At 40.0% G+C, this 13961-nt stretch overlaps 1 protein-coding gene across 1 annotated transcript in view; it reads right to left on the reverse strand.

The window, feature by feature from the left end:
- Positions 1-771: 771 nt before the first annotated feature.
- Positions 772-13961, reverse strand: part of CEP120 (centrosomal protein 120) — a 182028-nt gene continuing 168838 nt past the window's right edge. The window contains exons 19-20 of the mRNA XM_073624700.1: positions 5230-5375; positions 772-1254 (exon numbers count right to left, since the gene is read on the reverse strand). Coding sequence (XP_073480801.1) covers positions 1020-1254; positions 5230-5375 — 381 coding nt within the window. The 3' untranslated portion in view covers positions 772-1019. The remainder of the gene's footprint in view (positions 1255-5229; positions 5376-13961) is intronic.

Genomic DNA, 13961 nt, shown 5'->3' on the forward strand with positions numbered 1-13961 from the left:
AAGGGTTACATGTGTTCCCTGGGAGCGATTACCAACTGTAGGGGGGGGGGGTGCTTTGACTGGGGGAATGTAAAGATCCATGTTTCTACTTAGCTGGAACACAGGATCAGCACATTCCCCTCTCACAGAATGGTGATCTGCCTTGGTTACATAGGCAGACCGACCACCGTTCTGCTTCTCTCCTGAATGACCAATGGGTCCCGGTCATCGCATCTGCCAGACCCGCTGATTGACTCTCACAGCGGGAGAGGGTTGCCGGCACGTCCCAGACCTGGAACTATCAGATCACGTAGGTGATCTGGTGCAGAGCAGCCACCCTGACGTGGTATATCTAAAGTGGGCAGTTGCTAAGGAAAGCTACACCCAAGAGTTTTTACTCTGTTTGGCATGGAGTATTTATGTGAGAAATGTGAAACAAAGACTGCCTATTACTATAATCTATTATGAAATAAGATACAGTTTATCCTAATTAGAGGAGATTTTAGAGCAGAGGGCCTCTCTTTTGTAGCATTTACCTTCATTCTTGGAGGGAAAACAAAACAAAACACTGAACTTAAAATATTAGACCCTGGAGATGTATTACACTGCTTCAAATGCTCGCGATTCCACAGCCATTATATAACAGTCATGATCCAGCCATTTCTCGGGTACCAGCATTACGGTCAGCGATTCATAACCATAAAACATACGTAATGACATAATTTAAATATAAATTTAATAAAGAATTGTTAAGAAATCATAGGAGACAAAATGTATACTTTAAAGTCACAACTATATGCAATTCTTTCAGCTCCTATATTCATTCATTCAAAAAACAAACTGAACAAAATGCAAATGTACAGAACATAGCAATATAAATTTTATAAATAAAACGGGTATTTAGTACAAACTTCAATTTAAAAAAATTACAAAAATACTTATCTTGTGTTAAAAAAAAAAGGAAAAAATAAGAAAACCACTGCAGAGTCTATGTACAGTATTATTAGTGACTAATAATATGTGGTCAAATGAGACAAGCACTATCTAATGCTCCTTTTTGCCATGATTTCTCTGATCTGACGATCCAGTTCACTAATGATTCGGTCTTCATGAGTATACACTCCAGTCCTTAACAAGGTGTCCCTTTCTTCAATTAGCCGAGATAAGAAGTCATCCAAACCTTCATCTTGTTTGTGGGACCCCGAAAAGGCCAGTCTTGGATCAGCAACATTTCCAGTATCGGGGGCTTGCTTTCTGTCGTCTTGTAGTCTTAACCTAAAGACAAAAAAAGGAATTCATGATGTGACATGTGACTGTCAAAGAGCTACCAACACACTAATCAAGATGTGTGGATGGATTGCACTAAGGACTTCTTTGGATATGACAAAATGTCACCAAATACCCGTCCACTCTTCCTTGGTTACCAATGCATTATAGTCTAAAAACTATAAACTCAATTTTCCTTATTCTCAATATTTCTGGGGTTCTGTTAAATTCTCTGAAGGCCTCATATCAAACACATCTTTCTGTACTCAAAATTCTTCATTACACCTCATTTCCACCTGGGTTTGTGGAAATAGGAAGCAATCTCTTTGGCCATACAAACAAAGGTTTCCATGACATTTATTTAGAGCCCATATGCGGACCGAATTTCCTGTGGTTATACCAGCCACTAGAGATAAGCACATGTAAAATCCAGCAAGCTGGTTGTACCCAAGTTGATCAATCGATCAACATGGTACATTCTGCCTGCCCATACATGGTTTGAATTTCGTCCGATTACTGCTTAACCAGCCGAGATTTGAACCATCTATGGCCAGCCTTAGGAAATCAAAACCTATCAATAGCTTTAAAGCTCTCACATACCCCTAAGAGAACATTACCATTACATTCAAATTAGAAGCTAGCTTCACATGATGCTTCACAATTATACTTCTTTTAGGCTTACTCTTTTTTAAAGCAAGTGTTGCTCTGATCTTTATTCCCTGGTCTGATATGATTCATTTATGCCTTAATAACATCCAAATTCACCATCACAAAGATATATTAAACTCAATGAAAGACCGAAACCCCTGCATTATCTCACACAGAAGGAAAACTAAAATCATATATTTTTACTGCCACTAAATTATCGATAACTGGAAAACACCTACCTTAAGTAGGTATCATTAATAATAAAAACTTTATAGTGATATTGGCTGATGTCCATGCCAAGTTCCTCCTAAATTCCAAACCCAATAAACAATACAGAAAAAGTGTCCCCACAGTGACCATACTTTTTGCAAGTCTATAAGTGCCACACACTTTAGTGCACTGTGTAAGCAAATCCTTTCCTTTTCAGGTGTACGTCACCAGGATGTGTATAAAACCAGATTTTACAGCACTCCTCCACAACTGCCTCCAGTGTTCTCCTCAAGATGCATAATATACCTCAAGACACAATAAGGCTTATTGTACACGGGACGTTTTACAACCTCTCCTGAACAATTTAACTTGACAGATAGTAACCGACGTTTAAAAACGTCAGTTTTGCTGCGTTTACATGCCACGTTAGCATCGTTTTTTTTTTTCAAATAGTCAAAAAATTTAAACTGCCTGTAAACTAAACACGAGTTACTGCGTTTACAGGCTGTTACAGGCGTTTGGCATTTCAAATGCCTCTGAACGTCCATCCTGAAGGCATTTTTTGCTTTCCAAAAAATGCTTCTAAACTCAACTGCCTAGAAACGACTATAAAACGACCCAGTGTACATGTACTGATAAGAGAACAGAGGAGAGTTCTGGGCAGCTGAAAAAAAAAAACGCCCAACTGCTCCTAAACGTCCGTTTTCCAGCAGCAGTGTACATGAAGCCTATGCTTAATTTATTTAAAATCAGCCATTAAAAACACTCACATTAAGAGACTATAACTGGAGTCCTACATGACAGAGATGATTTGTTTATTTAGTGTGTGAATCACATGTAGTGCTGGCGGTCTCTCACACATAATTTGAAAAAGTTGGTGGCAGAACAGGGATGGCAAAGTTAATTAAGTTTTGTCCTCCTAAAATTGCAACCCTGGATAACTTACTCTCAAAGCTCATAGTTTGACAACCCATTGTATTTTCCGTACTACCTGACATGATGACCAAAGGCCTGCACCACAAAATCCACTGCACATAACCTTGTCTCTGACCATGAAAAATATGTCTTTCACATGCAATGGTATACTTTGTGAGAAGTTAATTTTCCAGGGTGGTAAACAGGTCCTTGGGACAGAAGATCTGGATAATCTTGGGGGGGGGGGGGGGGGTCCAGAGAATCCACTGCAAAGGCTAAATGGTCGATGGACCTTGAGACAATCGGCATTCCTCACCTGCATCAGAGGTCTTAAAATACCCCAGGGAGATGGGATCATTCTTGGGAGTTCAGTAAATGAAGGCTGATGAGGACATCCACCTGCCAATTTTCTACGAGTAAGATGTGCATGCTAGACAGGGCTGGAATGTGAAGTTCTGTCAAACTATAGATATGTAGTACCAGAGGAGCACTCACCTCAAAAGTAGCCTTATGAAGGGACCAACTGCAGCATAGTTATGCACTTAAATAAACTTTATTGAGTTCAAAATCCAAAATGACAAAAATCGACATTTAAGGCACATCGCTTCAAGATCCTCCAAACACCATATTATAATCAAGGACTGACAATGTTGTCACCCTAAAATTCCTAGAGCAGAGAAATTCTGCTCAAGCCAGAATCAGATCCACTTCTCTTTCAGTTGAGAGATTTCTAATTTCTCCCAGATGGTAAGTTACTGCCGTGGAATCGACAGTCTGAACCCTAGTCAGATGATCTGTGAAGGTATAAACGATCAGTGAAGGTATAAACGAATCACAATGAGTTCCAGAATTGTGATTACGAGATGTGCTTTCTCCAACAACCAAGACCCTTCTACCAAGAGGGTATCTAGGACTCCACAAAGCCCAACAGGCTAGTTGTAAGAATCCTCCAAACAATTAGGACTAAAGATTTCCCAAATGTCAGCACTTAACTTGTGACCCACCATGCCAGGGCAAGTCTGGCTTTGTTGGTAAGGAATATGGGATAGTCCAGAGACAGCGCCTTCTTGTTCCACCTTGCCGGAATGTCGAGTTACAATGATATGGAGTGAAACTGCCTCAAAAGTGTCCACCATTAAGCCCAAATTCTCAAACGAAAGTGAAGGGTTGGTTGGCTGTTGGGATGTAAAGTACAAAAAACGGGAGCTGGTGTTTGTCCAGGGGGAGGTAAACATTGGTCAGGGTGGTATACAAGATTGAGTCTAGATACTCCAAGCGATGGGACGATCCAGCAATGATTTCTGGAGATTTAGCATGCACCTGAATCTCTGTAAGTCCATTAGACAGTAGATGACAGGGCCTAAGTCATCTGCTCCCTCAGAAGAAGGTCATTCACATATCCCATTATGGGGATGCCCTGCAAGTTAGAGCAAAAACAGGCACTAGCGCCTTGGTGAAGACTTGATGTGCAGTGGAGAGTCTGAAAGAGAACGGGAACAAATTGGTGTTGTGCTTTTCTTTTTTTCCATGATCCCTTGTTGGTATGGGAGGTTAAGTGTTTAGAGGTGTTTTAGAAGAGAGAATTCTACTTAAGGGGGCTGCAAAGTTATAATTTTATCTTTGCTTCAATAGCCCAACATAAAAAACTACAAGCGATTGAACTACTAACACCAAGAACAAATTTTTCACCTTCTTTCCTTGTGATAAGCCCATACACTTAATGGAAAAGGGTCTCCCCCTATTCACAGGCCTAATGTATATGGCCCTGTGAAGGACAGCCAGCATTTTCCCTCCTAGAAACCAAAAATTGGCTTGTCCCTTTCAGATTTCTAGGGTAAGGAAGAACACGTATTCAAACAGCAACTGATTAATCAGATCATGCACTACTAACTGACAGTGTGTCAGCTGACGCATTATATCCCCAAGTTGTCGCATCCAGCCAGCTTCTGGAACTCACTGTCACTAAAAGCCCTATGTTCACATTCAAATTAAGCAGTGAAAATCATATTCACACTGCTCACTTTGAACCGGCCATCATTAGTGATACCTCTGGGTTTAGGTGCCTATAGATGGGTATGTCTGGAAGGTAAGACACACCCCTTGGCTGTTCTGCACAGAGTGGGAGCATACAAGAGGAGAAGAGTTGAGGGATGGGTGCAATGTATTTCCAGGTAGGCAATGTGAAGTAACCAATGAAACCACTAAATGTACCTATTTAATTCGTTCCTGATCTCCTCTAGCTCCAGGCGTTCATTCTTCACAATGTCCTTCTCTTCTGCTGCCAGATAACGCAGTCTCATTTGCTCCAGTTCTTCTTGCTGCTTCTTTAGACGTGCCATAGCATTCTCTTGCTCCCGCTAGAACAGAATATTATCAGTAAAATTAACAAGAAATGCTTGCATTTCAATTTTAGAAATAGGAAAATGGATGGTTTATTTGTAGTAAATATTTAAACATAACCTCATGTTAATTTCTCTAGAGAGTAAAAATAATCAAGAGAAGGGAGAAATGCGTTTCTCATTTTTGCTTTAACTGCTTACACAGTATTTTTACCTGTTATAATGAAATAAAATAATTTTCTTCCATAAGTTTAGCAAGTGTTAAAAGTATATACAATTTTTTTTACAAACACAAACGGACCTTTAATACATATATTAGAAGTAATATGATTACACTAGTTAATGAGGAAAAATATATTTCATTGCTATGCTTCTATAAGTCCTTGTGTTTATATTGAGATTCCTTAATATGAAAGTTAGGAGTGAACGCTAGAAGCCACATATGCAGCTTGGGAAACTATTATTTTTCCTTCTCCAGTAAATAAGCTTTCGTAATAAAATAAAAACACACACACAAATTACTATACTATGAGACAAAAAAAAGCAAGATTTAAAACAGGGTTGCCCCAATACTGGCATTGGTGCCGATACTAAGCATTTGCAGAAGTATCGTTACTCGTGCAAATGCTCTGATACCTGATACTTTCAACCTCTGTTCTTTCAGCTGTCAGAGGGATTCCCCCACTGACAGCTGAAATGGTAAAAAAAAACAAAACATTGCTCAGCCGCTGAAACAGAAAGATAAAAAGAAACATGATTTTTTTTTGTATCTGTTTAGTCATCTACAGATCAAAGGGATGATTTTTAAACTGCAGATGAAGTCAGTTTAAAGCAACCTGCGAAGTTAAAAAAAAAAAAAAAGTTTCTTTTTTATGGTTTCTTATTAAATGTTCCTCTGTTTAACCCCTGAACCCTTACTTTACTCTAATCAGCTGTAATTAACTTCTTCTCCTTCTCCATTTAATTAATATTTTCCTGCTGATTTTTTTTTTTTTTGTTCACTTCTATTTTATAAACTGTTAATGATTAAAACGTTTTTTTTTTTTTTTTTTTGCTTTGTTCGTTAATATATTTACACCATTAACATATATTTACACGTTTCACATAAAAAAAGCGTAAAATAAAAAAATTTCAAAAATGTTTTTTATTTATAAATAACTTTTCAATGCTTTGTACCATTGCTGACAGTTGAAGTGTAAATAAAACAGTTGCAGTAGGTATTTGTAATTGGTATCGGCAAATAGTAATAAAAAAAATGTAAAAAGTATATCGGTACTCCTTAAAAATAAATAAACAAAAAACGATATTGGTGCATCCCTAGTTTAAAACTGCCAAGTAACTTCCACCAAATGTATGGAGAGATCTCCATAAATTCCTGTTTCAAAGGTACCCTTATATTTATACCAGTATAAATGTGTATTCCATTTAATAAAAACTAAACATTGTAAGGCAAACGCACAAACATTTTCAAACTTTACACCAGTTAGTCACATGTGTAAACTTTATATCATATAGCATTTAGACAATACAATCTTTAGGATTTTGACAGAAGCCTTCTGTAAATGCTCAGCTCATACCAAACTTGTCCTAACTTAATCATAATACCCTGACAGGTCCTTTTCATGAAATTAACAAAACTTGTGTCCTGAAATACTCTAAAAAATGGACTAGCTGCAGCAGGCTGCATTCGCAGATGTCTCAAATCATCCAGAGTTAAAAGTATTCTAAAGCATACAGAAACTAGCTATGAACACATCCAATTATCATATTAAAAAAAAGGATTATATATTATACCTGATTATTTAAAAGGCATGTATCCCGTTTATGAGAACTGCGATTTAGCAGTGTAATACAAGTAACCAGTAATGAATCTGTCATTTCCTTTGCAGTCAAACAGAATTTTACCATGAAAACTTTCTTGAGCAATTTGCCAGGTTATTAAAAGTGTCCACCGTTATTTATTAAGCCAATATAATATTTCATGCCTATGAAGTGAACTTGAAACCCCACGAGAAACCTTTCCACTAACTACGCTATGTCATAGCAATGTAAACCCCAGTCAAACTGGTACAGAGATAATGTGGAGTAGGAGAATGTGTAATTCTTACAGTCCATTAAGTACACTGTTAAATTCCACAAATCAGTCGGTCTCAAATACCCCGACTAAGACTCAGAAGTTAGGCATTAACATTGAACACATTATGGAAAGGGGTGCTGTGATCGCTTTCGTTTGCTGTGTTCTGGGATTGTGCCTAGTGACTCTCTGAACTACGTCTGGCTCCACTTGATACCATCAATCTTTCACTCATATAAGCTGCATCTGAAAATTAATTATTGCCTTATATACATTCGGTGTTTTGGCAAGCTGACCGAGTCATTAATATATGAACCAACTGTATGTGTAAAACGCGAGTATGACTGTTTATTATGGTACACTTTCGGGCATTCTAAGAGACGTTTTTACTTTAACAAGCAGTGAAAATGAAGCGAATAGTTTTACAAAAGCTGGCTGATAATTTTACAGTTTGTGTTTGCAAATAATAGGACACGATTAAAGTTAAAACACTCCTATGTAGAAAATGCAAAGCCAGTAAAGTGTTCATTTTACATTTGTGTCTAAAGTGATTGTAAAGGCTCTTTTTTTTTTTTTTCTTTTAAATAACAAACATGTCATAGTTAGCTCCACTGTGCAGTTCATTTTGCATAGAGTGGCCCCAATCATCCTCTTCTGGGGGTTCCCCGGCGGCGCCATCAGCTCCTCCCTGCATCATTTAACTACCTAGGAGAACCCCTGGGGGGGTTACCTTGTGGGTGCGCTCCCAAGTCCATAGACGCAGAATGCAGGACTCGTCCCCTGCATCATTGTATTTGATCTATCCAGTTAAGAGCCGAGAACCCCAGGCAGAGAAGGTGAGTGCGTCTCCACCGAATGAACAAACGGGCTCAGGTGAGTAAAACTGGGGGGGCTGGGGGGCCAGTCACTGTCAGAAGTTTTTACCTTAATGCATAGGATGCATTAAGGTGAAAAAACATGAGGGTTTACAGCCCCTTAAGTATGCCAAGTCTAACATTTTAAATAAATAATCACATATGGTAAATTTAAATAAGATTTACAATAATAATTGCTGAACAAGGCACTGTTTGCTATGTAGATTTAATAAACCAGTAACATTATTATTATTAAAAAAATAGCAGCTTTGGACTGCAGCAATTGAGAAAAACAGTTGGTGAAAACAGTTATATAATTCACAAATCCCAAATGTAGTTCTCATTATTCCTGGGTTGCTCTATATAAAAAAAAATTGCAATAATGTCCAGTTCCTTTGCAGCACTCTGTATGTACAGCTATACAAAATATAACAGTATGACAGCGTGGAGAAAAGCGACAGAAATAAAACTGCAGACTAATATTAGGTCATTATTTACTATCACGGCGTTTTACATCAAAAACAACTTCCCCACTCATGTTACTGCAAGTAAACTAAACAGCAGCATAAAGCACAGGATATGTGAAATAGCAGTAAGATAAAGTGTTATCTGGCTCTCGGGGAGATTGCCGATACTGCCGCTTTATCTGGAGCTCTCATACAGTAGGATGCCATGCACTCTATGCTTCCATCACATTTTCAACACTGCATAGGTGCTAGATTGTTTGCCGGCAGTGTTGAAAGTTCCGAAATCTAGCGGCAAACTTACTGAAACACTGTATAAATATACAAGATGCAAAGGAGTCTTAAGGAATGTTTCAAGAAAAAAAAAAAAAAAAAAAAAAAGAGAGCTGTCCAAAGAAGAATTTTGTCTTTTAAAAAAAGTTGATTTACAAATGAACACGAATGATTATAATATTGTTGTTTTTAAAGTGTAATTTCAGTTTAAAGCAGTATTAAACCCAAAACAAAAAAAAAATATATTGTAGCTTACTAATTATTATACGTGGTGGGTGCATTGTTTTTTTTCCCCCCACTGTTTTCCCCTGGTGATCTGGCCAGTAACACACTTCCTGTATTAGAGTGTCCCCACTCTGGAGGAAGGATCACATGGGGCACCTTTGGACGGCAGTATTAGATTGATATCAGATTTAAATACACTAACAAATTGAAGCCAAACTCCAGCTAACACTGTGCAAGAAATTACAGCAAACTGTTTTTTTCTTTTTGGGATAAAGGTTTTATATACCGTATTTATCGGCGTATAACACGCACTTTTTTCCCCTGAAAACAGAGGGTAAACCCTGCCTGCATGTTATACATCGATATATATTTTTTTTTTTTACCAATGGGGGGGGCGGGGATCGGGCGGTCCGCCTCATTAGGAGGGTGTCGGGCCGGCCGCCCCGCCCTTCCTGGCCCTGGGACAGCACTGCCATACTTCAAAAAGTTAAGAAAATACTGCCAGCCCCCTCCCACATCTCACCCCTCACCCCAATGCAAACGTACATAACATGAGCCTGTAATACCTTAAGCAACGCCGCTCACCGCTCGTTCTGGCCGCTCTCCTTCTCCCGCTCCACCTCCTCCTCGATTGTAGCTTTTAATTGCTGGAGGAGGCTTCAATTGATGCCGCTCTCTCGTGGACCCGGTCATGTGACTCTTCTCTGCTGTTTCATTGATCACATGATCGCTCTTCTCTTCCCGCTGCGCCACCTCCTCGATTGTAGCTTTTGATTGGAGGAGAGCGGTCATGTGACCATCAATGAAATAACAGAGGAGAGTCACATGACCGGGTCTACAAGAGAGTGGAATCAAATGAGGCACACAGAAGCCCCCATCCACAATGAGAGTGACACGGGAGGAGCGGCACACGAGAAAGGGCTGTCAGCAACACCTTCACAACCCCTAAAGGTATGCTGGCACCGCTGTCTCAGGAGGCTTTATAATGAAAGGAGTCCTTGTACTGTGCAGGGAAAGGAGTCTGTGGAAAGTTTTTTCCTGAAACTTCCCTCTTAAAATCAGGGTGCGCGTTATAAGCCGGTGTGTGTTATACACCGATAAATACAGTAAATAAATAAAAGCTGATCATTGTAAGTACCCCTGTCAGTGTTAAATTGTTTGTCTCATTCCTGTAACTGCTACATCTACAGGACAGCTTGTTCTTTAAAAAAAAAACTAAAAACTTGCTGGCTGGATAACCAGGTGAAAATAAAAGAAACCAGAGCTCAGAGAGAGGAAGGAAGAGGCAGCACAAAGAGAATAACACACACATGTGCTGCAGTGAATGCCAATAGGAGGAGACAGCAGAGTGATAGCGAGAGATTATTATCAGTGTGTTTCTCCCCCTTTTAAGGTCTAGTTCTCAGGGTGCAACAGACAAAAAAGGGGCCTATGTGCTGCACATCACTGCAAGACCCTGTCGATATGTAGAACGACAGTCTCAGCTTCGATTAAGCTCCGGGCAGAGTGAAACGCGTTGGGGTAGTGGCTTGGCTGGAGCCTGGGCTGAGGCAGTCATTTCACATATCCATAGGATGTCTTGCAGTGATGTACGACGCCTTTTTTGCCTGTTGTATCATCGAAGATGGGATGAGCCTTACCAGTACTCCCAGCTGTGTACTACAGGAGAGGACCCAGCTGGAGACTTGAGCAGCACCCCTTATTTGTTGTCTAGTTCTCAGGGTGGAAGTGGGGACTGGTAGTGAAAACAAAACTGTAGCAAAGAAAGATCAGGTCCAGTTAACTACTAGAAAGGGTTGTACACTGTGGGTTAGGGCTGTGTATATCTCAGAACTGGATAGACAGTAATATAAATCCTTTGGCAGGTAAAACAGCTCATATGTATTTAATTTGTGTTTTAAAAAAGGGTATGTATTCCAAAATGTAATAAAAGGAAAAATAATCGGGGTGTTCTAAGGGAATGGGGACCCCAACCTGGAGATTGACTTTAACAGGCTTACTCAATAAAGTAAGGCCCCTTTTGACAAGTAAGTAATAAGAAAACAAAGTAGATATGGCGCTGTTCTGCTGCTATCACATAGTGGTATAAAAATATATGGGGCGTTTCCTTTGAAAAATCCTAGAGACTAAGAAGATATTACACCGTGTATTGATAAGTATTACCAAAGTGTATAAACCAACCAAAAATTACTTTACATTAAAGCTAAAACCAAACAAAACAAGTGATTCCTGGTGCAAAAAAAATCCGTATATCCGTTAGGGATAAATTACTAAGCAAAATTGTGATACTTGCTGAACCAATCTAAAGTGCAATTGCAAATGATATGCTTACATAAAACTTTCCAAAGTGCTAATTATTAAAACCACCAAACAAGCAGATTTCCTAGGTCTGCATTTGTATAGTGTCCATTATCCATATAACAAGTGAAAAAAAAAAACATAAAAAAAACAAGACTGCTGGATGATGAAAAAATGAAAATGAATAAATGAAAATAAAAAAGTAATAAAATAAAAATAAAAATATAAAAATAAAAATAACGATAATAATATTGGATAATAAATTATAAAGTGCTCTTGTGCCCGTGAAGGAAATCCTCTTTCTAGTCAGATGGACTTTTCAGTGAGTGAACACACCGTGCATATCTTAATTTGTGTTCCTATTGCAGCTGCCCTCACCAGATTCTTCTCCCCCTTCTGGGGTTAAAAGCATCCACAGTATGTGCCACTGTGTAGCAATAATGAAAGAAGACCGTCCTTAGTGCTGGCTCCTCTGCTGCCACTTCCAGCAATGTCTCCTCTCTACTTCCACCTCTACTTCCCCTTTTGACAAGTGTTCCATCTGTTCACAATGCATCTCTATGAGTGGGAGAATGTATTTTGTCTTTAGCATAGTCTAGAACGACCTTTCTCAACCTTTTTAACATGAAAAAAACTTTGCAAGCTTGGGGAACCCCTACTAATAATTAGGGTTGCACTGATACCGGTGCCAATACTAAGCATTTGCATGAGTATCGGTATTCGTGCAAATACGTCAATACCTGAAACCGATACCTTCAGGTTCAGCTCTTTCATCTGTCAGCGGGATTCCCCCACTGACAGATGAAATGTATAGAAAAGAATGCAGGCAATCATTGGTTGTTAAGGAGCAGGGCCGCCGTGTCCTTAACAACCGATGATGTTTCAGCTGTCTGTGGGGATTTCCCTTACCTGCAGTGCAAAATGTTGGACCCGCCCCCTCTCGCGCAGCCCCCCCCAGCTATGTTTTTTGTGTCCTCTGGCGATGTGCTTCTCCTCTTGGGGCTCCCCTGCGGGTGGCTGCCGGGTGACTGATCTGCCTGGTAAGTAGTGTGTCCTGCATGGAGCCAGGCTTTGCTGCTGCAGAACTTCTTGGAGGGAGAGGGCAGGTCTGCTGGGTGTTGTAGTGCAGTGATTGGCGATGTTTGGGTTCCCAAATACCCCCTTCCCCTTCCCTCCTTCCTGCATATACAAACAACCTTTCCCACTTTTCTACCCTAAACAATAAAGCCCCTCCCCACCGTAAACAATAACCTCCCTCCCCACCCTAAATAACGTCCCTTCCCACCTCTCCACCCTAAACAATAACATCCCTCCCCACCTCTCCACCCTAAACAATAACGTCCCTCCCCAGCTCTCCACCCTAAACAGTAACCCCCTCCCCACCCTAAACAATAACACCCCTCCCCACCCCTCCACCCTAAACAATAACATCCCTCCCCACCCCTCCACCCTAAACAATAACCTCCCTCCCCACCTCTCCACCCTAAACAATAACATCCCTCCCCACCCCTCCACCCTAAACAATAACCTCCCTCCCCACCTCTCCACCCTAAACAATAACATCCTTCCCCATCCTAAACAATAACGTCCCTCCCCAGCTCTCCACCCTAAACAGTAACCCGCTCCCCACCCCTCCCACTAAACAATAACATCCCTCCCCACCCATCCACCCTAAACAATAACCTCCCTCCCCACCCTAAACAAAAACAGCCTCCCCACCTCTCCACCACAAACAATAACCCCCTCCCCACCAAAAAAAAAGTTAGTTATAACAATGTAGATAAAAATAAAAAAAAACTGTAAAAATAGGTATCAGTAATTGGTATCGGCGAGTACTTGAGGAAAAGTATCGGTACTCGGTCTTAAAAAACTGGTATCGGTGCAACCCTTCTAATTATTATATCTACAGCTCATGGTACATTAGCATAAGGGTCACTGGGAAGAAGGCTCCTTACGTTTGTGGTCATTGGGAAAAACCCCCCTTACAAAATAGCTAAAAAGATCATTGTTGATAGTGGTTATTATCCGAATGGCAGAAACTGCCCAATGATACAGGCAGTCAGGGTTACAGGCAAGATGGGGTCTGTAGGTTTGTTCTTAAGTTGAATTTGTAAGTCAGAACAGGTAAATTTTTTAAGCCAAAAAAAAATAAATAATTTTTTAGATTTTTTTGGATAGCATAGGGAAGAGTTAACACCCCTGTAACATTTGTTTTGCTGTCTGTGCCCCTGTTCACTCTCTGTCCCTGAGACAATTGAATTTTGAAAAAATTGGGTTGTTATGGAAACAAGGATTGGTAATAAAGCTTCAGTGGAGACACCTTTTTCCTATGATAACGCTTACAGGAGTGAATTTCCCTTCCTAGGGGGAGATTTCCCCTCACTTCCTGTCCCCCTCCGTTTGTAAGTTGGATGTT

Source organism: Aquarana catesbeiana, linkage group LG01 (assembly GCF_042186555.1).
Source record: "Aquarana catesbeiana isolate 2022-GZ linkage group LG01, ASM4218655v1, whole genome shotgun sequence".
Classification (NCBI taxonomy): domain Eukaryota; kingdom Metazoa; phylum Chordata; class Amphibia; order Anura; family Ranidae; genus Aquarana; species Aquarana catesbeiana.